We start from the raw sequence: 27993 nt of genomic DNA, 5'->3' as shown, positions 1-27993 counted from the left end.
GCGCTCCTGCCATATGCTCTCTGACCGCGCCGCCGACAGAGCAAAGCCTGTCCGAGGAAATGGCTGAATTTATCTTCACCTGCACCATGAAGCGTGGCTAAGACCTACTCTCGACCCGGATGCTGTACCCACTACCTCGGCTTCTTGCTCGTTCTCTTCTTCCTTATAGTATTCCTGCACATCTCAAATTCCTAGCGTGGCAGAGGTCAGAACAAAGGGAGAGGGAGAGGTGCATGGTACCGGCAAGCGAGTGGAATATGATAATGGAGGAAGAAGGATAACTCCTGATGCGCCACCCCCGCCCCATCAACGACCGCTCGTCGACGTCCAAGACAATAATGATCCATATCTAACCCACATCCGCCTCCACATCCTTATTCGGTTTGCCGTAAGCGACCTGAGCGGTGGGGGCGAGAGTTAGTTGTGGTTGGAGGCGCTGGAAACCAGTGGGGGTTTTTAGGGAAAGAGCAGCGATCGGGAGAGGGGCATGGGGATCTAATCGGGAAGATCGGCAAGGGGAGTGATCCTCGGAAGAATTTTTTGTGAATTGATCCTCTAACGGCGGGGGAATATGACATCCGCTTTGTACATCTTCGAGGAAAATGACAGTAGGTGCAGAAACAGTTGGAGGCACAATGCTGCCGCCGAAGGATGTAAATATCCTGTGCACACACATGCATTTGCCTAGTATGTGAAAAACATTAAACTCTGGCTGCTCATCTCATCTAGCGTCAAGCCCTATTACCCCTGTCCAGCTTCCCAAATGGAGCTAAATGCTCATTCATGGCAGACAACCGAATGATTCGTTCATGACGTTGCAACAAAATCAATTAATAATCCAACAATATGGTAATAAAACCAAACTTCAATAATACCAAAACACCATAAAGTTTGAATAGGTTGATAATACCAAAACATCCTAATCTTTTTGAACATACGTCTATAGAGGACCCCACAAACTTATTATCTATTTATTCATATCAAAAATAAATAATTATCAAAACGATCCATAACAAATCTGAAGTATAGGAAAACATTCTTGGCATATCTGCATGCATCAGTCCATCTTCAGTTGCTTAAAACCCTCAGGGCCGCTCTAATCTCTGGCGGGATGTTTGCAGCAGCTTCATTGTCTTTGAACAGTAACATGTGGACCGTAGCTTGGTGTCTGAGCTGTATAGGATCCTAGGAAAGGTGCAAAAACTCAAATCATTTAATAAAATGGTTGGATATTAATTAGCACACATCAACTCATCATTTATGTACTTATGGTAGTGTTCATCCAGCCCATGCTACGCAAACGACCAATCTGGTGGGCCATCTCCTGTAGCACAAAGAAGCTGGAGTGTTTGCTGCGACAAAATAGATAAATATTAAACATTATAACGGTCTGCATCTTATGTATGCGATCAATTTAGTATATTACCGACGAGCAGCACAGGACATGGTATCTTGTTCCCAATCCATGATTTGGTTATTCCAACCAGCGATCCTAGTCTGCAACACAGTGTTGAATTCTTCCTTCAGCAGTGTGATTTCCTTCCTCATCAATATGTTATGAGTGCTATCTTCAGGATCAAACGTGTTGAAGGATGGATCCATCACGACAACCCTCCTCCTCAGCCGGTTGACTACAAGTAACCCGTACGACGAATCCGAAAGTTTCAATGGTAGTAGATACTTTGGCAGGTCAACACATGTCAATTGCTATTATAATAAGTAAAACTAACTTTAAGAATCAGCGTCTCTTACAATCATAGAGTTGAACACATCATATTTAGGAAGAGGCTGGACCACAACATAGTTAATCAGCGTCGTGATGCGCTCTCCTTGAGTCGTCCAGGAGTACCTCAGGGCCTGTGACTGAGCATGAAACTGCAAGTCGAAATAATGTTTGCTCCCAACCCAGTTAGTGCCTGCGGTCCTCTCTAATTCAGCGCTCGCAAGCTTACGTACAACAAGGTTGAAGCATTCGGGATGAAGTTTTTTATGAAAAAAGGGTGTCCTGGATCATTCGGAGGCTGATGTCGATCTGGTACGGCCGGGAGCTTCTTATCCATATTAAGCTGGAAAAAAATTCCCAACAAAAGACATCAATGGTCATCTTCTAGTTTAACTTTGTCTATACTAACAAACCGAATTCATGTTTAGATTGCATGACATTGCACGAGATCAGATTGTCCTCACCTAGATGTACCTACACGTATCAAATCTAGAACCTTAATTCATGGGCTTTGCATGTCATTGTTCATGTAGCGTCGGATTCAACTAAAAAACTTATACATGTACCTATGAATGTTTTAAGATTGCCCATCTAGCTATCTTTCCTTGCTGTGTAAAAGAGTTTTCCAACATTATTTGTATATAGTAAAAGAATGTATAATAAGACAACTTACTTTAATGTATCTTGGTCTCGAATGCCCATGATAAAGTGAAATATGTATTGGAGTGCATCTTCCACGGCATGCATTGGTGGGGGCAAAACATCCATGGGCGCAGGCACATCCTCCTAGGGACCGGGAACATCCTCCCGGGCCACAGACGCACCCTCTTCGGGTGCATGTGCAGCGTTCCCAATGATCGCCTCCATTGGATAGAAAATTAGTTCTTTAGTTCTCGGTCGGACATTGCTGATGGGATATATGTGAACTTGGGTGGGTGGTTAAATAGTAGGCAGATGGAGTTTATCATTTTGTTACCGTGACATCTAATAAATTAGAGAGTTGATATTGCCTTCCAAATGATCAACGTCATTTAATTAAAGCAGTTATTCATTTCCATGTATAACATTTTATAACTTGTGGACGGATCTGATCTTTCTCCCAGTATCAGATAATATATTCCCGATTACATTATTTCAGCCCACTTTGTCTGTGAATACAACAGAAAAGGAAATAAAAGAAACTTCCTTTTCCTCCTCCCCGTGGTCGTCTGTATGTACAAGCATTATATCTTTATTAGGGTAATCATATCTCTAGATTTAATACAATCTTATTTTTCTATCACAGACAAATGAAATATTTAATTTATTAACTCATATTGATCTATACACCGAAGGATTGCAACGGAGTACGTCTGCTAATAAATCAGAGAAGATGTAAAAGATCCAAACATGCTTAAAACAATTTTGTTTCTTTAGTATTTCTTTAAGTCACAAAATAGTTTTTACTATGTATAAAATTTTCGCATATAAAAAATGCAATAGATACAATCTGTGATTTGTCTATTAAAATATTAAAGTTGTAAAAGTGAAATTATAATGTTTTTTTGTTCACTTATTTTCTCACTGAAAAATAATGCTTTGGCCTTTTTATGTCACTTGTTTGGTTGACTGTATATAAACTCATTGTAGTTATCTTTTGATGTTTTGATCTGGCAGCTTTTATTATACATCCCGTTCGACTATATATGAACTCACTTTACAAGACATTCGACATGAAGCTATTATAATACATCCCGTTAGACTGGTATGAGATTTTTTCTTCTTTCTTGAACTCGTCGTGCTGATGGTAACATGGGAATTCCTTGATACTAATGTAACGTATTACATATTTCTGTTTTCAGTGTAAATGTGTTCATTTACCAACCTAACCTTGGTGAATCTACAATCAGGGGCAGCCTTGATGCCTTCTCATGTAAGAGTAAGATCCAGAACATTTTAATAACTTGAGTCCATTACAAATCTACAATCAGGGGCAACCTTGATACATATTGAGATGCATATGCATATTTTTTCGTCCTCTTATTCAGTCATTAGTGCCTCCTTTATTTTATTGTTATTTAACGTGATAGGTAGATATATATGGCTATTATGTTTAGAGAAAGTTCATCCATACAACACAAACGTTTTATTCTACCACCCAACACCCCCCCCCCAAATTTGAAAATGTTGGTAACGTATACTGTTTGTCGAAAAATGTTGGCACCGTCTTGTACTTTATATAGTCAATAAGAAAAAACTTTGGAAGGGGCTTATGTTGGTTACTCTAATCAGGAACACATACAATTTAATCAGCTGGTTATCAGAGACATCATGAGCATGACAGAGATATGTGGATCATGTGCGAACTTGAAGATCAAAGGCAATTGAAGGTACGTCCATTATATCCAGCATGTTTTTAAATTGGCTATTCCATAAATTGCATGTGGGGATGGCCGCCAATGTAAACCTTGTATCGTATAGCAGTGCGTGTATGGATGGAGTTATAGGATACGAGTTAGTATATGATGTGAGGCATGACTGTAAACCTCGCATGCCGGCTGAACCTGCCATGGTCCATTACAAAATGCCTCCGGTTCACCTGGAGCAACAAACCTGCTCCTGTGGCCACGAGTGTTATAGTACAAAATATACATAGAAGTCAAAATTAATAGATAGAACCAAAACAAGCAGACAACGTTGAAGCGAAAAGGAAGCTAGAGGGATCCATCAAATCCTTTATTCACTGCATATATATACATATATATATATATATATAATCCAATACATTATTCATATTGCCAAAAACATAAATCTCAATTTGATCCCTACCAAAGTTCTATTAGCTTATTATATTTGCGACATATGAGTATGCATCAGTCCGGAGTCATTCATCCAAAAACCTCAAGGACACTGTAATTTCAGCTGGGATGTTTCCAGCTGCTTCATTGCCTTTGATCATCAGCATCTGGACCAGCAAGTGCTTTCTGAGCTGTATTGAATCCTAGAAAACATAAACAAAAATTTAATAACTTGTTGAAAAAATAATTGCACAACAGACATACATGATAGGAAGAACATAAAATTATAATTAACATAGCTATGGAAGACATAAACTTGTTAGATATGCACGTACCGAAGTCCTGGACATGTTATGCCCACGAGTATCATCTTGGTGAGCCATCTCCTGTAGGACTTTCAATCCAGAATCTGGGCTGTGACCAAAAGTCTACATATATTAGAACCTATAGCTGTGTGGCTATAATATGCATGACCAATTTAAAAAATTACCGCGGGGCTGTAATAAGTGTATGATCTTGTGGCCAATCCACGAGATGGGGATTCAAACCAGGCCTCCCCTGTTGCAACACACTGCCGAATTCTTGCAAAACTATACGGGCTTCCTTCTTAAGTTCCTTGTCATGAAAGTCCTCTGAGCCTAAGAATGACTCATTGGAATGATCAATCAGGAGAGTCCTCCTATTTTTAATATTAACTGCAAGGAGGCCGTAGGAGGAATCCACCAAATACAACGGCAATAGGTACTGCAATAGGTATACAAAGTTAATGGTGAACAGATAGTATACAAACCAATTGTTAAGAATGTAAATCCTTACAATGGACGGGGTCATGAGCACGTCGTATTTCGGCAAAGGCCGTACAATGACATTGTTAATCAACAAGTTGGTGCGTTCAGCTTGGCCTAAGCCAGTCTGAATCAGCACCCGTGCTAGGCGATGGAATCGCAAATCAAACATATGCGTGGAGCCAACAAAGTCTGTTCCTGCATTCCTCTGTATCGTGTCGCTAGTAAGCTTACGCACTGCAAGATCGAAGCAGTTCGGATTGACCCATGTATCACCTCGCATGGTGTCTTGGATAGTCCGTAGGCTTAACTCGATAACGAATGGACGAGTGCTCCTTATCCATATTGTGCTGCAAACAAGACAGCATGATAGCAAATCTGTTAGAAAAATAAGGGTATCAAAATAATGTAATACTTCAATGTGTGGGCAAATAATAGTACATTTTTTTCCAAACTTTAGTAAGGTCTGAAATGTATGTATATTCTAATTGGAATCGTAGTGTCAATTCAGGATAGGAGTACTATTTATTGAGATAACCAAATATATTCTGACATGTTCGAATGCAATGTATTGCTATAGTATTACAGTTATGAACTAATGTGTAGATGGCACATGTATCATGCAACAGTACGCGTTGCAATGTACTACCGTTCATAAAAATATTGTACTTTAAAATAACGTGGGGTGGATGGTCCTATAATGGGGTAATGTAAAAGGATAATATTACAACATGGCCATTTATTTGCAACCACTACGTTAGATCTTAAGAACCTTATGTATTTAGAAAGGATAGCATGAACTTTCAGTAAATGCATGCAACAAATTATAATGGTAGTGATCTCAGCTAACAATTGCAATTAAAGTATAGATGAAGTTTAGGGCTGCCAGAACAAACTCTAATTCCTCCTCGTCTGAGGAATCCATGACGTAGTTGTAGATGTACTCGACTGCGTCATCCACTCCATCAAAAATCGGCATTGCAGCCATTACCGCGGGCAGAAAGTCGTCTTAGCACCAGGATGAGCGAGCGAGGGGGCATTAGACAATGGTGGACTCACAGTCGGGCCATATATATGATAATCGGAGGGGACTTGTCCTTCTAACAGGTCGGTGAGGCATTAGCATTGGATTGGAAGGTGCCGATATCATTCCATCCGTGCATGTATCCATTATAAAACCTTGCATCTAAACGAAAAAGCATTTATTCTTATTCCATACTACAATGGGCAAATAAATAAACGCCGATTATAATTCTATTATATATGTCTCCCTTTCCAGATCGGAACAAGCAGGATTTAACTTTCCTTATAAGCAAATCCGACTAAGGGAAAATTAATGGCCAAAATGGGAAACCCATTGAACGTATGGTAGGCCACACCGTTAGATTGGATACTACATCGTATTGGAAACTTTAAGTAATCGTTGTCAAGTACTCGGAAGGTGGCCCATATCCTTCCATAATTACAAGTTGCCATAACAAAAACTGTAGACATGATGATATGATCCATAGGCGCCTGTGTGTTGCAACGGGGTACATATAACATAATATAACCTATACCATGTGGAATAATCTATATCTTTACCCTTAATTGAATTATGATACTACAGCCCACTTCTTTTACATGTATTGATCCATATTCTTAACGCACGGGTATATCTCCATGGAGAGAAAATTTTGAGTTATAAAACCTCGTTTTTGCCGATGCACGTCTAGATGTGTTTTAAGTAGTATATATTGCACATCTAAATCACATGTAATTGGTGTGGGTAGTGTTTTCATTTGGTTTTATGTTTGAGTGCCTCGTATGAACGTGGAATAACTTAGACACATCTAGTTAAGCCCTACAGATACACATAGGAAGCCTTCTAGAAAGAAATATTCCCGCAAATTATGTCTATAGTTTACTTGATCAATAAAATACAGCTGTAATGAGTCTAGTCACAATATGATAGTGCATGAAACACCGCACATTGGCCTTTTATTCCCGCAAGTCTTTGAAGATCAAGTAAGAGTTTATAATGATCATAGTCATGAGAAACGTAAAAGTTGTAAAGGTAAAAATGAAGCAACTATTGTTTGGTATATATTCCAACTTCAACATAATCCTTATATGCGCGCCGTTCGCGCACCATCGTGTTAGGATCGATAAGGCATAAATGGAGGAGGGATAAGAGAGGGAGAACATGGACCAGAGGACTCGGGCGGATGGGGCCAAACATGCGTTGGCGGAGGCGTGGGTGCGCGTGTTGTTATCTCAGGATCATGCATGTGTTGGGATCGCACAAGGGGAAGAGGACTTAGTCAGTTATTCCAATAAAAAAACTACTGCGTGTGTCTGCTGTTTCCTTTCCTGGCTTGTGTGAAAAAAGGAATGGTGGGGGAGAGACGGACAAAGGACGACGGCGTAAGACGAAATACTGAACACTGCGTATTATGAAGGTATATATATGTATAATACATTAATCATAATGCCAAAATGATAATTCTCAATTCGATCCATAACAAAACTGTAGAAGCCATTTATTTGCGACATTTGAATATGCATCAGTACATAGTCAGTCGTCCAAAACCCTCAAGGATGCTCTAATTTCGGCTGTGATAGTTCTGACGTCCATTGTTCCTACCTTGAACAACACGATTGACGTAAGCACGTGTTTAATCAAGTGTCGTCAGGCTGGCTTCATGGATATCTACGATAACAATCAGTGTTATATAGTAGTGAAATAGTATTATAGAAAAAATATATTGAAAACAATTTTAAAATAGAACGCAGCCCCTACCTTGTAGATAATGATGATCATCATTAATGTTGGGAGAGATGAAGAATGTGCTCTCCCTCATAGTTTGCAAGCAACGCTGCCTCTGATTTACCTGTATGTAAGTTACAGCAAACTTCTCGAACAGGTTGTCAGTGCATTGCAAATGCCAGAAGTTAGGCCCAACGTGCTCTTCACGTACACGTAAGAAAATTATCTGCCGTCTACAAACAAATACAAATGTGAGTAACATTGCAACAATAGAATTACAAAAAGAAGCATATGATGATCTCATATTATAATTAGCGCTTACTGAAAGTTCATGAGGCCAATCTCGAGGGAAGGGGCGCGGCGCCTATATATTGAATCCCACATAAATTCTATCTGACCAACATAGGCAAGGATAGCAACCACATCTGCAAATTTGAAATCACAATGAGACTCTGAGTTGTACGGAGTAATATGCAAAAACAACAAATTAAATGATGCACCCGTGATGGTTTTGTCCCGTAGCTCAAAGATTTCTTCAAACTGTGGGAAGCACGGTGGGCAAATTGTCGACGTTATCTGTTGCGCTGACATCGTAACCTCGGTCGTAGAACTTAGTGTGGTCACAAAGTCCATGGCTAGGTACCAGAAATGTCCATCAGGCATTTCTGTGGGGTTGAACCTGACGCGATTGAAATCATAGGTCCTACCGGTTTCTAGCACGTTGTTGAAACGGATTGCCTGGCTGTTGTATGCAATGGCTTCCATCTGTGTTCCCTAATAAATTTTCATGAAACATAACAACAATGAGCAAATAAACATGTTTATCAAAATTGTATTTAAAAAATATGGGCTATAAAGTATTCTTACATGCCGATCGAGTAGTATGCACTGAAGGTACAAGTTTCCCATTCCATTCTCTTTGATGTGAGCCTTCCACATGACCCTAGCTTGAATAATCCAGCAATTATGATATATGTGTTCCATTTGGACGCGATGAAAATTCATATTCCTGTGCGTATAAAAAAACAAAAGGATCAGGTAAAATTATTTTCCAAGGGGAGCAAAAAATTTAGCAGACAAGCAGCATAACATTCTAGTGGCCCAACACTAATCATGCCAAATTGATACATATTATTCATGTTCTGCTTATTTTTTTCTTTTTGCAATCAGAACTATTGCATATGGGATAAATATGGATTTGAAAACATGCAGTAACCACTGGTTATAAGAAACAAACCCAATGAGATTACAGCCAGACCATCAATATAGAACTTAAAAAACTATATAAATGAATGCTAATCAAATACTAATATACTCAGGTGATTGTGTTAGTGCTTGCTACATCTGGTTTGTACACGATGAAAAAAAAATTATATGTAATTCAGACTCACTGTCCATCTGGTTTTAAGTAATATACAAGATGAAAACAAGCCGACAATAGATGATTTGATCGCCAAGCCTATTACTATGTTCTAGTGTATCCCATGTGCTCCATCTTTTTAGATAAAAGAACAAGTGGAAAAACAATGGTGATTATTTGAAGAAAAAAACCCGTTATATAGTGATGGCAAATAGACGTACTAAAAGATTATTCTATCTTGCCTGTTCATCGGAGGGGAGATGAGTTGACTGGTGACAGGAGCTGGCAGCGGCGCCACCACCCTCTTAGATGTGATCGATCCGTATGAGATCACCATGGTCGTCGCGGAGGAGATGACTTTTCCTGTACATAAAATTTGTGGGCAGCGGGGATTATTTATATAAGCATAGTGGACGGCGGGAAAATGAAAATTTGATTTTGGCTGGCTAGGCCCCCGTGGGTGACATATCTATATTCAGATATGTAATATTCGGCAACCTATTAAATATTGATTATTAAACAAGGAAACGTACATAACAAAATCGGTCCATGATCTTCAGTTTGATTAACATTATGATCACTTGCCTATGAAAACGCATATGATTTATCACTTGCCTTTGAAAAACAAACTTTCTTTTTTATGGATACTTATTAACCTTTCTTATATTCACATTAATATATTAATTAATTATAATATATTTTAATTTTTCCATTAACTTGATGATATATAAAATTATGATATAGGTCTCTGCCCGTGCGTAGCTATGGGACAAATAATATATCATGCCTAACACATAACTTCACGATCATCATCTATGTCAAATAATATAATTGCCACTACGTGAGAATATTGTGTATTCTTTTTCATCACGACTGTCTTAATGACACACATAGGTACAAAAGAGAAACAATAATAGAGCACGTCTCGTAATAGTAGTACAAGTACACAGTCCAATAGCTACCAAATGTTATAATGTTGTCTATTTGTGCGTATGCATTAGCAACAACCTCATTAGGCAAATGCTCTCTGTTTATGCATCCGCAGAAGCAACATATGAGCAGGATCATTCAGTACTTAAAAATTATAGCTCATCTATCTTTCTCTCTCAACGCGTGAGGCCTGGCTGCTGCTGCTCGTCGGCATCAAAATTACACAGAAGGATAGAGCTGCTCTGGCCCTTGCGCCTTTCTCACAAACACACGCTCTCTCTGCCATACGGAGCGGCATAAACCAGCAATCACACGCCTGCGTCGGCCCCCCTGGCTGAAAAGTGCAGATCCAGAAAAACCACTCTGTTCTGCTCGATTTGAGATAAACAATGGAGGGAAGTCAACGAACCTGTAACACGGATTAGTAGGATCGTAGTGGATTGGCGGAGGAGATCAAAGACGTGGCGGCACCAAGAGCCACCTGGACGGCAGCGAGAGACCCTAGTATGCAGAAGGTGCACATAGAGAGATGGGAGAGATCGTGTGCATGCCTGCAATGAGGACTTTCGGCTAAGAATTAGGGTGACAAATTATAGTTTGATATTAAGCTGTTTTTTTGCCGATCATCGTGTAGAATTAGTTTAAGAAATTAGAGCGTAATTAGGGAAATAAATAAGATATAAGGGAAAATCAGATTGTCATTGCGCATATTTAGCCCACACGTAGCATGCATAAATGAACTGAAAATGAGACTTTATTATTGTTCAAGTCCGAACGGTTACACGGGATGAAAAAAAACAACCTATCATCTCAACATTATTGTAGATCTCCTTATGCTTCGTCCTTATCAGCTGGTGGTGGCTTCTTGTCACATGCTTGAATATGCTTCTCGACCACCTTCGTCAAATGATTTATGTGGTCAATCAAAACCTGCACCAACATGCTAGTATGCTTTTGTGCCTGCAGAATCTCATAGTTGTTGGTACCCCAAACATCTTTCCTCGCTGCACTTGACCCCCTGTCATGCTGGATATCCCAGCCTAAGGGGACATGTGCATGAGGGATGTGATGCACCTCGCGACGTCGGATTAGGTTATCAAAATGGTTCGACGAAAGCATGGATGGGAATTGAACAGGCAGGTTATGATCATGCATCTTTAGTTTCTTACATCTCGGTGCAGATCCCTCACCAACATTCCCATCTCGGCACTGTTCTTCCTCATCTTGTTCCAGTTGACCAATATCATCAGGGTGCAGCTCCCTAGTTTCTTCTTGTTCTTCATCATCGATGTTGTTGGATGACGACATGTCAAAGTTAGCTATAGCGGCAAGGGTGTTAGAGCGGTATGCTTTGGGTTTGGCTGATTAAAGGGTGTAGCATTTTATAGATGTTTATCAGGAAACAATATTTACAAAATCGGAAAATGAATTAACTCATATGATCACAATCACTAAAAATTCGATGGAATCAAAGTTGTGATTCGGCGTGATCAACACAGTAGTATAATACATTAAAAAACAACAATCTTGCCATTTTGTAAACACCGGATATGATCACATGCCGTAATTAATACTAAGTATGCCGATAATATATTATTTGTTTCCGGTTATTATATCTGGATATTGGCATCTTATATTTTGCATATATATTAATTAAGTTATTTCTAATTTTGGTTTGAGGTTATGTTTTAAACATGCCATTAAAAAATAAACTTCATGCTAAATAGTAGGAAAATATGATAATCTCTAATCAATACTTGTATCATACGAGGTTTGTTTCTTCCGAAAATCTTTTTGTATATCCTACTTCTGCTCCAAGTTTGACACCAAATTTCCTATCTCATTATATATCTATAGTAATTTCCTTCATAGATTCATGTTGCTACGGTTTAATTATTTAGCATGGACTTGGAGCTCTATATATAATGAGATGTATAATGTGATAGGAAAATATCCATAAGTAATAGATATTCTTGCTCTAGAAAATTAGCTAAGAGCCTTACTTGACATGTTAGTTCGTACGGATGTAACCAAAAGAATAATCTAGTGCATGCTCTCATCATAAGGTAAAATGAGAATCCTAGTATTACATGGCATCTAGAACAGGATACACATTTCGATGAACATTTAATTATTTGATGCCAGCACAGCAAATAGTCTTGGCTGGGTGCAACTATAAGTCGACCACCCGCAGACCAACAAACCATCTTAGTGGAATCCTTGCTGTCCCGCAAAGGCACAACAACACACGATGCTCGATATCAGCCTAACACAAGTTCTCATGGACCAGAAAACCATGAAGCGATGCTTGCTCCCTGAACCAATCCTCGCTAGGTCCAAGATTAATGCAGCCTTGTACAAATTTATAGTTTAGAACTCTTTCAGATCCGCAGTAATCTCATAAACGTAAATGAACCAATGGAATAGAATAATATGTAACTTGAATTGTACTGTTAATTAATTAGTATAGCTCCCTGAAAGTACAAGTAATATAACTTTTGCTAAATATTGCACACTTCGGCAAAATTACATTTGCATTGCCACGATCTACAGAGTAGAACATGTATTTAAACTTATTAGCAAATACGCATTAAACGCATTTTATTATTTATTAAAAGTACATATACAAAATATATTTTCAAGAGTTGGACAAACTTCCCTTATGCGTGTGTTGGTCTTATAATTCAAACCGATCTGAATCTTTTAGTTGTGACATATCAGAATAATAGATAGATAATAAGGACGCCAATAAATTTACAGTACATCATAGTATCAAATTACCAAAATAAATAAGAACGGGTATGATAACTTGCCTTAATTTAAAAAGTTCATTGCATGTCCAAGGTATTTAGCAGGCCAATCATTAGATCTGGACCACAAATTACACACTAAATAATACGTTGTGTGACATGTACATTGCCATAAAAACAACAATAGTACAAAAACCATAACAGCGATGATGGTGCCAATATGACGGCTGATTATTGAACTGCAGTGCGTAGCTCGAATATATCGAATATACCTCCAACTATCAAAATAACAATTAGAAAGATACATGTAGAAAAACGAATTACAGCATGTCTTGACATTCGCAAAAGTAATTGCTCTGTCATTACAAAACCTGCCTTGCTATTAACCGGTGTTCAACCTGTAAGGACTTCCTTGTAGACGATGTTCTTCATCGAGGTCAGTAAGGACACGGTCGTTCTTTTTCGCTTCTTTGTATTGTCCTTATGCTTGTTGGTCTTCTCCTTCGGCTTCTCCTTCTGAATGAGTATATTTATGTTTCTCTTCGCGGTGGCTCGAGACAAAGCAACATAGAGCTGACCATGTGAGAACACGGGATTGGGTAGGTGCACACCAACAATCGGGATAGTCTGCCCTTGAGCCTTGTTAATGGTCATAGCAAAGCTAAGCCTTATAGGAAATTGCTTCCTCTTAAACTTGAATGGAAACATGTCATTTTCAGATGGGCAGAGAGGTATTCGAGGAAGGAAGACCCTCCTGCCAGCGTGTTGTCCAATCACGATTTCTGCATCAATGGTGTTCCTCTCAAAACCTCTAACAACAAGCCTAGTGCCATTACACAGACCATTAGCTGGATCAATGTTCCTTAGAAGTATGACAGGGTAATTCAGCTTTAGCTTGAGAGCATGCGGAGGGAGACCGTTAGGAGTCAATCCATTCAGAAACTCCTGAGCATAGTAGCCATATGGGTCATCCTCCGCACTGTCAAAGCTATGGTAGATTACTTCATCTCCATGAAAACGCTCTATCATGCGGATGTTTATCTTGTCTACATTGTCGTTTGTTGTGGAAAGGATTGCTCGAGATGTCATGTAATTCGAATCAGCCATGTTGTCATCTAGACTCGGAAATACGTGCTCAATAAGCTTCTCCAGGTCGTCAACCTCGCCTGTAGACGGCAGACAAATATCTTCTGGGAGTACTATGTTGCCTTGATCGTCGACATCCTCAGTGCCATTGCCGACCCTTAGCAAGTAATCAGCAAACCATGTGTCATTATGAGCCCTCATGTTGGTGCTGAGCCGAAGCTGCCGCATACCCTTCCATAGATGAGAACTTCAGAGGGTTGCATCAATTATCTGGCCCCGCGACCCCCTTCTGACGACCGGAAGAACCTGCCTAAAGTCCCCGCCAAATACTACAGTCTTTCCTCCAAAGGGTCGGTCGCGTATTCCCATGATGTCGCGCATGCTATTATCCAATGCCTCAACCGCTTGTCGCTTCGTCATGCTGGCCTCGTCCCATATTATCAATGAGGCCATCCGTAGCAGCTTGGCGGTCCTACTCTGCTTGGTGAAGCTGCACGAGGCTCCATCATCGCAACTCAATGGGATCTTGAACCTCGAGTGGGCAGTCATGCCGCCAGGCATGATAGAAGCGGCGACGCCGGACGTCGCGGTAGCGATACCAATCTTGCCCTGGCTCCTCACCTTGGCAAGCATCGCCCTATATAGGAAGGTCTTACCTGTACCTCCAGGGCCATCAACAAAGAATACACCCCCATCACCGTGTTCAACAGCCCCTAGTATCTCCTCGTATGCGGCCCTCTGCTCCATGTTCAGTGAAGATGCCAATTTTGTGTCATCCATGTCAAACTCAACGGTTGATTCCTCGATAACCTCTCTTGCCTCGCCCTCTGTAGGGTCAAACGCATCATCTATGCTTGGAAGAGTGAAATCAACAATGTCTTTACCCATGGACTGCAACATCCCCCTAATGTCAAGCAACAGCATCTGCTCCACCTCGTCAGGGGACGTGCGTGATCGACGATAGTCATCTGACATAGGCTCGAAGTGCCGATCCCATAGACCACGCACATCGCCTGGCTCGCAGTGCACCAAGATGGTTGCGAAGAGCCTCCTAAGTGAGCATGGCATCGCCCACTGCTCAGCCTCATTAAGACAGTCGTCGAGCGTGTTGTCTGCCTCGATCAGTCCCAACCTTTCAGCAGCCTCTCTAAAGCTCCCACATAGCACGCCGTCCACAGTGAGCAAGTCGTCGAAGGATGTTTTGCCAGTAACATGGTTAAGCAACACACGCAGGTAGTATCGCTCCCCCTCGCCAGGATTGGCAGACACTATGTGCCCAATTTGAAAACGCTCGACCCGCGGCTCCCAATACTTCTGTTTCTTCTGCCACGTAAAGCTTCCGGGAAAATCCTTGTACAATATATGTCTAGCCCGAGGGTGTTCCTGGTTAGCCTTAAAATATTCCGTTAACATGGATTTTGAAGCATTTTCGGAGGCGACAACATTCTTCAAGTCAGCCTGCGCATTAAATGCAACCCTATGCATATTCGGGAGATGAAGGGGCAACTGCAAGATAGGCGGGTAATTGGCGCAAAGTGGGAAGCCAAAGATCCTCCACATAGCCTCCGGAGGGGTGACCCACCTAGCGCCAACGTATCTCTTGATCTCATCAATGTTACCATCGGCGTCGGGCTGATCGATGCTGAAAGAAGCCTTATCATGGCCCTTGTAAATGTACTTGTAAAGATATTTCACGGCCTTTATGCTAGAGCAGACCTCAACGTTGATGTGGCAATTGAACATCCGCAGTAGGTATGGGTTATAAGGCACTACCCATCTGTTGTCCAACATCTTTCCTCGGACCTTAGCACGTCTTCCATCGTCTCTCCGTCGATAAACTGGGTATGAGTCCTTCCCCTGTGCTGTGTTCTCGTTGAACGGCCGTGGGTATCTGCACTTGCAACCGTTTTCTTGCATGCAAACATTCTTCGGGTTGAGAGCACCGCATGGTCCGTGCATCATATGTTTTACCACCGTTGCATACAAATCTGGATACTTATGCTTGTCTGGGAGCTCCGCGGAAATGAGTCGGTCATACTGTTCCGGGACGATAAGCTTATATGTTGAGTCCATGATCAACAAAAAATGTGCGTGGGGGAGGCCCCTTTTTTGAAACTCGACTACGTATACGTAAGCGACTACAACACCCAGGATTTGTTTCTTGAACAACATGTATTTCATGTGCTCTAGTTTGCCATAGAACACACGTGCCACAATATCAGGTCAGTTTTGCGCCGTCTGACCAGGCAGCAACTCATTCGTTATCTCTTCCCATTTAGGATTGCAAGTCATGGTGAGAAAGATGTCTGACTTCCCGTATGTATGGACAATTGCCATGGCATCCATATGCCTCTTCTTCATGTCGCGATCGCCACCAGGGTATGTTCCAGGGAGCACTATTCTAACCCCAACAGCGCTTGCTCGCGTCTCCCCCGAAGTGATGGCATCAACAACTCCTTTATACAAGTCGGCACGAATCTGCGTCTAGTTCTTCCTATACCACCGCAATCGACAACTCTCAATCTTAACGTACATGTCGATAGCCCATTGCTGCAGCAGTCGTGCTCCACAGAGTATGGGATTGAAGATTGCAGGCCGTGTCTGCAGCATATAACAGTAGTAGTCTCTGACGGAGACGCACAACCTGCTATTACCCTCTGCACACGATGGAATAGCATCAAAACCTTGACGCATGTGAAAAATAATTTATTATTTGAAACATAAAGGGACACAGATGTCATACCTGCATCATCATCATCATCATGGACCAGTTGAGGATGTAGTACAGCCTCCCAAGGAACATTATGTTTAGGTAGTTTCGGATGCCAACCTAATTCCCCCCTTGGATAGAATAGGGGATAAGACAACGGGTCATATGCTCCGGATGACACGCGTATACTATGCCTTTCATTGTTGTTACCATAAAGTGTTATCCTCCGGTCAAACCTTTTTGCCAGGTCGGTGCCCTCAGCCCAAATTGCAGCAACCTCAGATGACAATGGTCTATTATACTTTCTTTGGTCAAGCCTCTTATCGGTGTTTAGGTCAATCCTATAATCATCAAGGTTGTCCTTGTGTGCACCCAAACTTCTAAATTGCTGGGAGTACGGGTTTTCTTTAAGTATGTCTACTAACTTCTTCACAACATCTTGGTCTAATTGCTTTGTGGCCGCCTTACGATGAGTTATGGTTGGGTCGTCATCATAGAAGTACAACTGCAAATGTTCTGGATGTGAGCTAGGCCCGAACGAATGCACATTGTGGTAGATGGTTCCGTGTGCCCGGAATGTGTACACCCCAGACTTCATGTTTGTGTAGTTCTCATCAAGGCTGATGCCAAGGGTTGTGAAGGCGAAATGCCCATTGAAGAACCGTATGTTCTCACGAAAATGTCTAGAATCGGCATCCATGCTGGACCATAGCCTCATAAGCTCTGGGATTGGTTCCGGTTGTTTAAGCTCGATCTGTCCATTGCGACAGCAGAATCCGTCAGTCTCAGACACAAACTTTATGACCTTGCAGTGTTTGCAGTTTGCGTCGAGCTTCAGGATGTGGGTGCTGTCTAGTATGTTTGTGTACACACAGTCTAATGGATCAACGTCGCTAGGTATAACAGACGACATGCTCGCTTCCTCGTCATCCTTGAATGTGTCATTATCCGATCCTACAGGCATTCATTGAAACATGATCATCAAAATCAAATGCACGGGCACTACAATTACAATGAAGCTCCTGGCCTTCCAAGTTCTGAGTTGACCATACCTTGGTCCCGATACATGTAGTACTCCTCATCCATCAATTCGGCTGGTGTCGGCTCATCGCCCATGATGGGCTCTGCTAACACATCGATGTCCTCTGCATTTACGTTGCGGAGAATGTGACAAAGACCGCATGATGTCAGAACAAGGTTGATGAGAAGTTGCAACAGAACAAAAGAAAAGCTATTACATACCATCGGTGCAAACACCGTAATTTGGCATGACAGGAGGAGGGTCGCCATCCGATGAATCATCTTCGGCAGCCCGAGAGAGGGGTATTGCGAGACTATCAGATGTTAAGTTAGTAATGTCTGGACGTGGGAGTGCGAGGGATTCTTGGCACGGGGTGTTTTTCCTTTTAGCATAACAGGCCTTCCTTTGAGCACTTGACTGCCCCTTGTCAATCTCCGACATGCTTTTGCGGCGCTGCACGCGCTTCCCTCGTATCTTTTCATTCAAATCCTCTCTATCATCAACCGTTAGTTCCACATTTTTCTTCTGATAACATGCTCGGCTACGAGAGTTTCTCTGTATCCTCTTAGCTCGGTCGTTGTCATGGGTAAGAACGGAGGCGTCTAATGATGGAGGGGGTAATGTTGCATCATCATGCAATAAGTCTGTATAGTTAGGGCTATCAGCGGTGGCTTTATAAAAGAAGGTGTGCAAGCAACATTAGATAAATACTGTTTTAGTGACTAATGAATTTCAGAACAGTCTTCACGTACTCAAATATAAATAATTTGCATTAAGATCTAGCATATGACACTATGCTAATTGCATCAATTATATTAAGTTGGGTCAACGGCAAAATTCATTTATCAGTAAACGTGTCATTAAAGCAACTGTTGGTATGAGAAGGTATGCACTGTGCATGAATAATAATCATATTTACCTGAATTAGATAGTGGACGTAGATTTTCATCTGCTATCATCTTATCCTTTTTCCTCCGATAAGCTGCTCTCCTTAGTGCATTTCTATGATCTCTCTTGCGATCTTCCTCGTTTATATGACAAGTTTCTTCAAGTATATTCTCGTCAACATCTGGTGTCATTTTGGACATAATTTAAATGCTAGTGAGTAAAACATAATCTGAGCACATTGATGACATCTTATTCACAAGTCGATTACCATGGAGATCATTGTCATTAACCAGATTAGATGTCTCCGTAGTTGTAATAGTAAATGCTGAGTCAGTCAGCGATAATGTTGTATAGGCGGAGCTAGTTGGGTTGTCTGGTTAAACATGGTTAGTAAATTATACACAAAATTTAATGGTTAAGAAATGACTCGAAGATAACAGTGATGATTCAAAGGTCATTAGTTCTTACCAGACTCATTAAGGGTGCGGAGTTTATCTTCTTGGAGAACCCGCTCTTTTTTCCTCCGATAAGAAGCTCTCCTCAGGGCGTTTCTATGATCTCTTTTGAGATCTTCTTCCGTTATTGCCGCATTCTCTTTGGTGACATTCAAGTCATCTGATTCAACATGATAGGTCAGTATTATATGATGATATAACAAGGGGACGCCACGCATGAAAATTGATAAACAATGAGTAAATGATGTACCCGAGATCACATGATTAGGTTGACGAACATTCATGATATCACCTAGCGTACGACGTTGAACCATGTGGCTATCGACTTGTTGTTTTTTCAAACCCTGTGTCTTGCTCATGCGATAAGATTCCCGCCTCCACGCATTGTTAAGTTCCAGATGTTCTACGAGATGAATTAAAAATATGGTTGTTAGTGAATAAAAACAGCATCTGCATGTAGCAAGATTATGTTTACAACTCATGTAGATCACATTGACACAAAATATAAGAGTACTATTACATAAGTTGAATGCCGCAACTATTAGTCATCAACATGCAGTTAAACAAATTACCAGATTTCGAAAAGCAGGTCTGTTGAACCTCTTGCAATAACACATTGTCTTGGACTGGTTTCTTATGATAAGCTGCACGCCTTTGTGTGTTGAATTGTTCATTTGATATATGGCTTAGATCGATGGATCTGATGTCGTCTGCAACATGTCAAAAGTATAAAACACAAATTCCATAATGCTTTGTCGCACCATATGTACATCAGGTCATAATGGATGTTAGATAAGCATCCGTGGGAATACCTGTTAGCTTTGTCGCACCATCGATATCTTCGTTTGGAGGTTCACCGCCTATAGATTACCAATATGAAAAAATTGCAACACATTGTACACGAAAATGACTTCCCATAAGTATACTAATGGCATTTTAAATATGAATGAGTCGGTACCAATGGTGTTTTTGCCAGCTACATTTGTGCCACAATCAAGAGTTAGATTGTTGGAACCCAACAACGAACCATCATGATGGTCTTTAATACGAAGCGAACTTGTTCCATCTGTAGGGTTGTACCCATTAAGAAAATAAAATCAATGATATATATGCGACATTATATGGTTAAACAATCTTGCCAGATGTAATGCGGTTGAGTGAGTACCATCTACATATTTGCTAAATTCTAAATTCTGTATATTAGGAGTTGTGAAGGAAGCCTCATTATGCTCTCCATCCGAAAGCGACAATGATCCATCTGTAGAGTTATAACCATCATGAATATAAGGCCAATGATATTGCCGTCGTATCTACATGGCAAAATTCCCAACAATATTCACACAAGCAAAATACCTGGAACCGTAGCTGAATTTTCCCCAACATTTTGAGATCTGGGTAAGATGCTTGCATTGTTATCTTCAACTATTGTAGAGCTCGTAAGGCCTGAAAAGCATTATGCTTTTAGCATGTGATTATCAGAAATGCACAGAACTCATGTGTACCACATTATGATAGGTAAAAGCATGCCCGTAGTATTAGGATCAACAGTTATCACGCTTTTAAGGACCGCAAAACATGATAATAAAAGATTGCGAATGTTCGTTTATGCAAATAACCTATGTGTAGTACTTTCTTGTAGAAATCCAGCATACCCGTAGTAACGACCTCTTTTGTTTGCTGATCAACCGCCTTGCTTCTTGAATTACCCATACGCACCTATGCAAGTACACATAACTGACAATTAATGACCTTTGCCTGAAGTGAAGTAAGGATGAGGATTGAACTTTGCTAGATGTTCTCTTTGATCCTTTATTTGTGGACCGTATACATTCATCATTTGGTCATACTGCTGTATTTTCTAGAACCAAAAGGTTTTCATGGTATCATACAGTACAAAATTGATGCTTGCAATCAATCTTCGATCTCCAGTGTATATGCATGATGAGATTAAAAGGCAGGACTGGATTACACGCACAGCCGCATAACATTGAGGGTGCTCCAAGCTCGATATTGTAAAACTAACTTTACTCAAGCAGTTTGTTATGTTGTTACTTAATCAATAAGGCCTTGGACATATATAGCATCTCAATGATCATCAGAAATTGCTGGCGCGGCGAAAGAGCAGGTTCAGGTGATCTTTGGTGAAACATTTAGATATGCCAGTTGCACCTACTATAGTACTACTACTGTTCCGTTAATGCATTAGGTTATGTGAAGCTTCAGCTCAACCTTATGGTTTAATATTATTTAGTATCAAGTATTTTATTTTTCAGATTTATTGTTTCTCTTCATCCAGATGGTTATTTTGTGTGACTTTTTTGCATGTGATCCTGTTATGAGCTGCAAACTCGAGATCTTCAAAAGTTGTGAGATGCATAGTCGATATCAGGGTGCTTCCCAAGCTCAAAATCATCTCAACAAGGTTATCAGATACACTTTTATTGCATACTCATCACATAGAACTTGGATATATATAGCATCCTAATGATCAACAAAACTTCCTGGCACGGCGAAATAGCCGGTTCCTGTGATATTTGGTGAAATCAGTAGATATGCCTCTTGCACCAACTGTAGTACTACTCCGGTTCCGTGAATGCAGTAGGTTTTGCGAAGCTTCAGCTACACCATATGGTTCATTACTTGTTATGGATTAGTTCATATTATAAATAGCTTCAGGTCATCCAAATTGAAGCGTAAGCTCTAACCTACGGCTTATTATATAAGTAGATTCAGAGCATAAATATTGAAACAATTTGAAGCTTCAGCTCTATCCTATGTGCCAGCTCAAAGTTCGCCTTACATGTGCCAGCTCAAAGTTCGCCTTACAAAATTGACTATCTAGGGTAAAACTGTTCATGTGCGAAGTTAGTTTTGATATATATTTATATTTTGCATGTTATTATCTCATATAGGATGTGAAGAAAAAAGGAAAAAGAACTCCTAGCGATGGAAGCCGATCTTAACAAAAGATAAAAGGTATGCGTCTTACAATTCCCGTATGATTGGAATGTTCTACCAGCTTTTTCATGCGTGGTGTCACATCAGATGTAAATTCAGAATATACTTCGTCGCTGTGATTTGTGATTGAGAACAATTAATTGGGCCATTGATTTCTTTAGTGTTACAACCAGTGAGGCAATAGAACTTTATTTAAGTTGATATGGGATTTTCAGACCATTAGGAATCCTAGCACTAAAATTTAGGGATTATAGATGCTGTATATTAGTTATCTACTGTTCTGGCAATTACAATATGGTAATTTGTTTATGGTGTGCTGGCATGAGTCTACAGACTTTGCGTGTTCTCAACCTACCAAATAATAATTAAGCAGTTCGCTGTAATTGCCACCAGAACAGGTAGTGTGCATTGACTAAAGAGAAGGAGGTCAAATGGCTAGCAGAACTTTCTATTTGGTAGTGATGCAGTTTGAGGCCGTGTAATAAGGGCAGAAACATGCATCATCTATTAGCATATACTGGCTCATATGGAAAACAAAGGGTGCTTCTGATGGTAGTTCAAACAGGCAAAAAAAATTTAGCACTGCAAAAACAAATCTGATTTCTCATCAATGTAAGATAAATTTGTGCTATGAGATTTTTTCTTTCTTTCTGATTACCATTTGTCCCAATAACAGGTGCAAGAACCATTTGATGGAACCTTCACTTTGAGGCTGTTGAAACTCAGTTGGGATAGAAACCTTGACTATTGCATGGAACCAATTAGATGCAAGTGTCATAACTACCTGTTGTTTATGTCACTTTGAGGCTGGAAACTGAAGTTGTGAGCTGCAAACTCGATGCACTTGCCAGATGCTGCTGCTGATGACACCGTCTCCGAGGGCCGTCACTAGCCTCAGACTCCTGGAGTAGAAGTCACCTGCAAGATACCTGGGAGTCAGTTATGTGCACGTAAATTGAGATCCTTGCAGGTAAAAGAGATGAGTGTTGCCACTTGATGCTTATTCTGACACCGGCAACGAGATGATTCACCACCTGCAAGCATTCAATCAAGAAGAGTAAAGAATTTGGGGCTGACAAATCGATCAAAGCAGGTATGGAACCGTGGTCATATTAGCCAGTACTGTGTAAATTTCCTTTTCCTCCGTCATTGAATGGTGACGAAACCTGTATTTTTTGATTCCAGGTTCTCACATCTTGCACAGTATGACCACGGTACCGATCAGAGATCACAAAGTCAGTCTTGGCACCGTATGATCACGGTACCGATCAGAGATCAAGATTTGTAAGGGTTAGCAGTAGGATTTGTATTGTAAAGGTTTAATTACATAAACGCCAAACCTGGGAGGGTCACGCCGGTCCATATCAGCTTATCTCAGAGGGATCAGACGGGATCATCATGTATTTGCAATCGCCGGTCCAGATAGTGTCCAGTCGACTGGATCGCCCGCAGATCCGATGATCAGCGACTGATCATACGGGATCTTCCTGTCTCTGCACTCGGAAGGTGGCGTCGAAGGGATGGACCGGCGGTGAAGGAGGTCAAGGGTTTGAGCGGCTGCGACGGCGGCTAAGGGTTTGAGCGGCGGGGACGGAAGCTGTGTCCAGAAAGGCACGATAGGGAGGATTGACAGCGACAAGCAATGGCATCGAGGGCACGACGATTTTTCGGGTCCTAGGGGTTCTGTTTCAGATCGGTCAGCTGTATTTTTGTAGGTTAACCGTAGTAGATTTGTTTAGGACGTTTTTCTACCTGTGAACCATCGCGGTTCTCAATGGGCGTTGTTGTAACTTGATGATTTTTTTAGCGGTCGGGAGGTAAGATGCGGGGGAACGGTGGGTTGCGGGAAGTGGGACGAAGTATCAAAAAAAACCAGGGGAGGTGGGACGAAAATTGACCGGTGAAGACTACCAACTGCTTCATTAGAAATAGAGATTAAATAGCTTTTCAAATGGCTTGCCAGCTTATCCGCATAGCAACTTCGATTCATGTTGCCTTCGAGCAGGGACCAAGAAATTAACTGTGAATCTCCAAATCCAGTCAAACCACACTAGCAGCACAACTGAACAATGTTCATTGCAAGTTAAATGCCATCACAAGAGAGTAACAACTCGAGCACAAACAAATCTACCAATTCAGAGTTAGTTGCCAAAACAATGCAAAAGAAAAAAAGAAAACAAGCCAAAGATACAGTGACGCAGTTTAAGATCATTCAGAGGCATAGCAACAACCACAGTACTAATTGAAAAACCACCTGAGTAGTAGTAGTAGTAAGTACTCCGCCATCATAAGTTCAGACAAACACTGATTAAAGGCACTTAACAAAGTAGTAACAAAGTTCAGATAGATACTACTAATGCAATTCGCGGCTCCTAGGAGAACCACTGAACACGATACCAACCACCATACATACCATGGTCAGATGGATAACACATGTGAGCAGCCTTGCACAATAACCGTCAAACAACATGACAACAAAATAACCACAGTGCAGGTTGAAAACCGATGCAGTTAACAGCTTGCATAGTGACCACCATAATAAATTCAGACAATCACTGATACATGGCAACTATGGCATAAGAAAGTTAAATACTCTTCACTAAGGCATTTCACGGCTTGTATGGGACCACCGAACACCATAATGAACCGCCATGTTTACCACAGCCAGATAGATAACCTGCGAGCAGCTTGCAAAATAAAGGATGGACACCAACATCTACAGCATGGTTATATAAACATGGGAATAGCTTGTATAGCAACAAGTCAACAACAATATAACACCTTCAATTCAGTCCCGGGGGAATAGCCATGCTGCCAGACGCATCTCGTTGCGGCGCTTCCAGGAAATCATTGGATGAGGGGAAGAGACATCGCCGAGTCTCATGTCGTAGGAGCTGCAAGATGTGTTGTCCTCATCGTAGAAGTAGTCCACACGATGCTCGTCATCGTCATCCAAAAAGAAGATGCGATTGCCCAGTAAGCCATACCGAGACACGGACAGAGCCCTAGAGCACCTTCGCCCTAGAAACAGAGCCTGGTCATCCCCCACGGTCGACACCTTGATCCACTGTGAGTGCTCAAAGTCAGCCTTGAATGCCTCAAACTCGCTCTTTCCAGCAACGATTTTACTGGTCACTCCAGGTCTAGGAGGCTGGCACCAAATCTCCCTGCGTACCATCAGCAAGGCGCCACACGATTCAACCAGATAGACCTTCTTGACGGGCATGACGGGTACAGAGTTCTCTCGACACACAACATGGTAGACGCTGAGGTCCCCCTTGTAGCAGCGGTCACCCTTGGCCTTGATGACCCTTCCAACCCGAGAAACCTGTGGATCGCCGGTGCTTTGGTCACTGCTGACGTTCACCACAAGGAGGTCCTCGTCATCGGCAATGGCGTAGAGCTTTCCCTGGTAGAACACCATGTCTTCAAAATCCTTACACTCATCGCATGCACGTACCGACCATGACAAGGCCCCTGGCTGGCACATTAGGATCTGACTGGTGTATTCAACACCGACCAGTGCAGCAACGAGGTTTGGCGAGCACATGAGTAGCTTAATTATGTGCAGCTCGCGTGAATCATTGATATGCATCCATGTGCAGAAGGGTTGGGCACATTTCGCCTTTCCCACATCTGACCACTTAGCGACTGCATTTGGAGGCCGTAGTCGGACACTTGAGAGAGCAGGGAGCGTCACGGTAGCCCTGGAGAACGGGTTGACAAGGAAGCACCCATCGTCGTGCGGAAAGACAAGCCAGCTGCCGCAGGCGCTCTTGTACCCAGCGAAGCCGCAGCCGGGGAAGTGGAAGAGCTCGTCATAGGGGAGGCTGTAGAAGGTGCCGTCAGGGAGCGCGAGCAGCGGCAGTGGAGGGGGCATCAGCTTCTGCCTGGCTGCGGCACGCCACTGTGGGCACACCGCGGCGAACCGGGCGCGGTCGGCGTATGCGGGGAGCAAGCGGAGCACCAGGCCTGCCAGTTCCAGCGGGAGGGCTGACCACGACGACGGTGGCTGCCAGTGCCGTTCGTTCTCTGCTGCCATCGGTCCTACAGTGCAAAGAAGAAACTGCATCAGCAACATTTTTTTCCCGGGCGGAGGCAATGCGCCGAACACCTTGCGCGCATTGCCAGCTGCCGCGGGGTGAGGAGGGAGCGAGATCCAAACCCCACCGAGAGGGCAAGGGGAGAGGTGGAACGCTCGTGAAGTGAAGGAGTGGCGGGTACCAGGGAGACCGTCGCCCTCCCGGTGCCGGAGATGGGGTCGAGTTGCTGTCCCCGCCGCGCTGCGGGCTGCGGCTGCTGTCGCTGGCGTGCAGAATGGAGCGAGTGGAGTGTGGCTGCCCGAACGGGGCCGTGTCAAGTGAGCGAGTGCTAGGCTGTGGATACGTACAGCCCAGGCCCACACAAGGCGTATGGGCCGCATGCTCTCTCACTACAAAACAAAATAAAAAGAGGTTTCCGCCTTCTCGTTTTATGAGAGAGAAACATTACCCCTCAAAAAAATGAGAGAGAAACAATTTCGATTTCAGTTCAGTCGGCGATGTAGACTTCGAGATCGAGGTCAATAAAAAAACGCCTGACATGTGAAAGAAAATGTACACAAATATCCTAAAACAGTTTCTAATACGCTGACGGTTTATGGAAAAAACATTTAGGTATAAAAAATTAATGTTCCGTACAGATCTTTTTTATTGAAGTGTTAGGGCCCGTTCGGATTCACTCCACTCCACAACTCTGGTCCGAGAGCCGATGGAGCTGACTCGAACGCTGCAACTCCATGGAGTCGACGGAGCGGAGCGGAGCGATACGCAGATGAAAATCGCAGAGCTGGGAATGGGCTGCTCCGTAGATCCTGGAAACGAAGGAGTTCGTCAAATTTACAGCACACTGCCACCGATAAGTTGCGTACCGCTTTGTTCATGTTATGTTAAAAATCATTAATTAAGGAGTACTCGTTGCAAAGAACACTCCATTTTCTCATATCGTGACGAGTGGCGCACATATAGCGCACCACTTGTCGCAACCTGAAAGTTTTCCCTTTTTTCATAGATCCGTTTATTCAAAACGTTTTATCTCTTAAACCGTGCGTTCAAATCTCGAACCGTTTTCACTATTGGATTCCTCACGTCGAGATCTTCAAAACTAGATCCCATGTTGATAGGTTTTGACGAACTTTTTTCATGAAAGAAACCGGACGAAAAAAAACCGGACGGAAAACCCGAACCGAGAGCATGGTTTTTTTTCTCTTTCCGAAAGAGGCACGCCTATGCCTCTCGCAAAATCACAACCGTGTCTCTCGTGGAAGCAAAACCGTGACTCTCGTGTAAGGAAAAAAACAGAAAACGCGTTTTTTTTCGTTTTCGAGAGGCACGGCCGTGACTCTCGCGAAAGCATAACCGTGCCTCTCGCGAAAGCAAAACCGTGACTCTCGCGAAAGAAAAAAAAACAGAAAACGCGTATTTTTTCCCTTTTCGAGAGGCACGGCCGTGACTTTCGCGTAAACACAACCGTGCCTCTCGCGAAAGCAAAACCGTGACTCTCATAAGCGAAAAAAAAACAAAAAACGCGTTTTGTTTTTCTCTTTCCGAGAGGCACGGCCGTGACTCTCGCAAAAGCACAACCGTGCCTCTCACGAAAGCAAAATCGTGACTCTCGTGAAAGAAAAAAAAAACAGAAAACGCATATTTTTTCCTTTTCCGAGAGGCACGGCCGTGCCTCTCGTGGAAGCAAAACCGTGACTCTCACGAACGAAAAAAATAAAAAATGCGTTTTGTTTTTCCCTTTCCGAGACGCACGGCTGT

General features: G+C 42.1%; 5 protein-coding genes across 5 annotated transcripts; all 5 read right to left on the bottom strand.

The window, feature by feature from the left end:
• Positions 1-4586: 4586 nt before the first annotated feature.
• Positions 4587-9731, bottom strand: LOC147992686 (uncharacterized). Its single transcript, XM_087539111.1, has 8 exons — positions 9637-9731; positions 8902-9043; positions 8535-8808; positions 8357-8459; positions 8159-8267; positions 4991-5244; positions 4836-4914; positions 4587-4703 (listed from the first exon to the last, which is right to left on the bottom strand). The coding sequence occupies exons 1-8, from the start codon at positions 9729-9731 to the stop codon at positions 4587-4589; spliced, it is 1173 nt and encodes a 390-aa protein (XP_087395237.1).
• Positions 9732-13467: 3736 nt separating this feature from the next.
• LOC147992685 (uncharacterized) lies at positions 13468-14388 on the bottom strand. Its single transcript, XM_087539110.1, has one exon. It carries the CDS (start codon positions 14386-14388, stop codon positions 13468-13470), a length of 921 nt encoding a protein of 306 aa, XP_087395236.1.
• A 21-nt stretch (positions 14389-14409) lies between these two features.
• LOC147992684 (uncharacterized) lies at positions 14410-15903 on the bottom strand. Its single transcript, XM_087539109.1, has one exon. It carries the CDS (start codon positions 15901-15903, stop codon positions 14410-14412), a length of 1494 nt encoding a protein of 497 aa, XP_087395235.1.
• Positions 15904-16644: 741 nt separating this feature from the next.
• On the bottom strand, positions 16645-20944 carry LOC147992683 (uncharacterized). Its single transcript, XM_087539107.1, has 13 exons — positions 20887-20944; positions 20588-20677; positions 20400-20492; positions 20047-20094; positions 19807-19944; positions 19485-19637; positions 19275-19394; positions 19048-19155; positions 18811-18960; positions 18113-18535; positions 17923-18015; positions 16904-17824; positions 16645-16817 (listed from the first exon to the last, which is right to left on the bottom strand). Exons 1-13 carry the CDS (start codon positions 20942-20944, stop codon positions 16645-16647), a joined length of 2568 nt encoding a protein of 855 aa, XP_087395233.1.
• Positions 20945-24672: 3728 nt separating this feature from the next.
• On the bottom strand, positions 24673-26545 carry LOC125538968 (F-box protein SKIP23). Its single transcript, XM_048702303.2, has 2 exons — positions 26417-26545; positions 24673-26239 (listed from the first exon to the last, which is right to left on the bottom strand). The coding sequence occupies exon 2, from the start codon at positions 26232-26234 to the stop codon at positions 24981-24983; it is 1254 nt and encodes a 417-aa protein (XP_048558260.2). The 5' UTR covers positions 26235-26239; positions 26417-26545; the 3' UTR covers positions 24673-24980.
• Between the last annotated feature and the right edge of the window lie 1448 nt (positions 26546-27993).

The sequence above is a fragment of the Triticum urartu genome, chromosome 1A (assembly GCF_056163025.1).
Source record: "Triticum urartu cultivar PI428250 chromosome 1A, HENAU_Tu73, whole genome shotgun sequence".
Lineage (NCBI taxonomy): Eukaryota > Viridiplantae > Streptophyta > Magnoliopsida > Poales > Poaceae > Triticum > Triticum urartu.
Note: the sequence above shows the minus strand (reverse complement) of the source record. Positions and strands in the feature narration are given on the sequence as shown.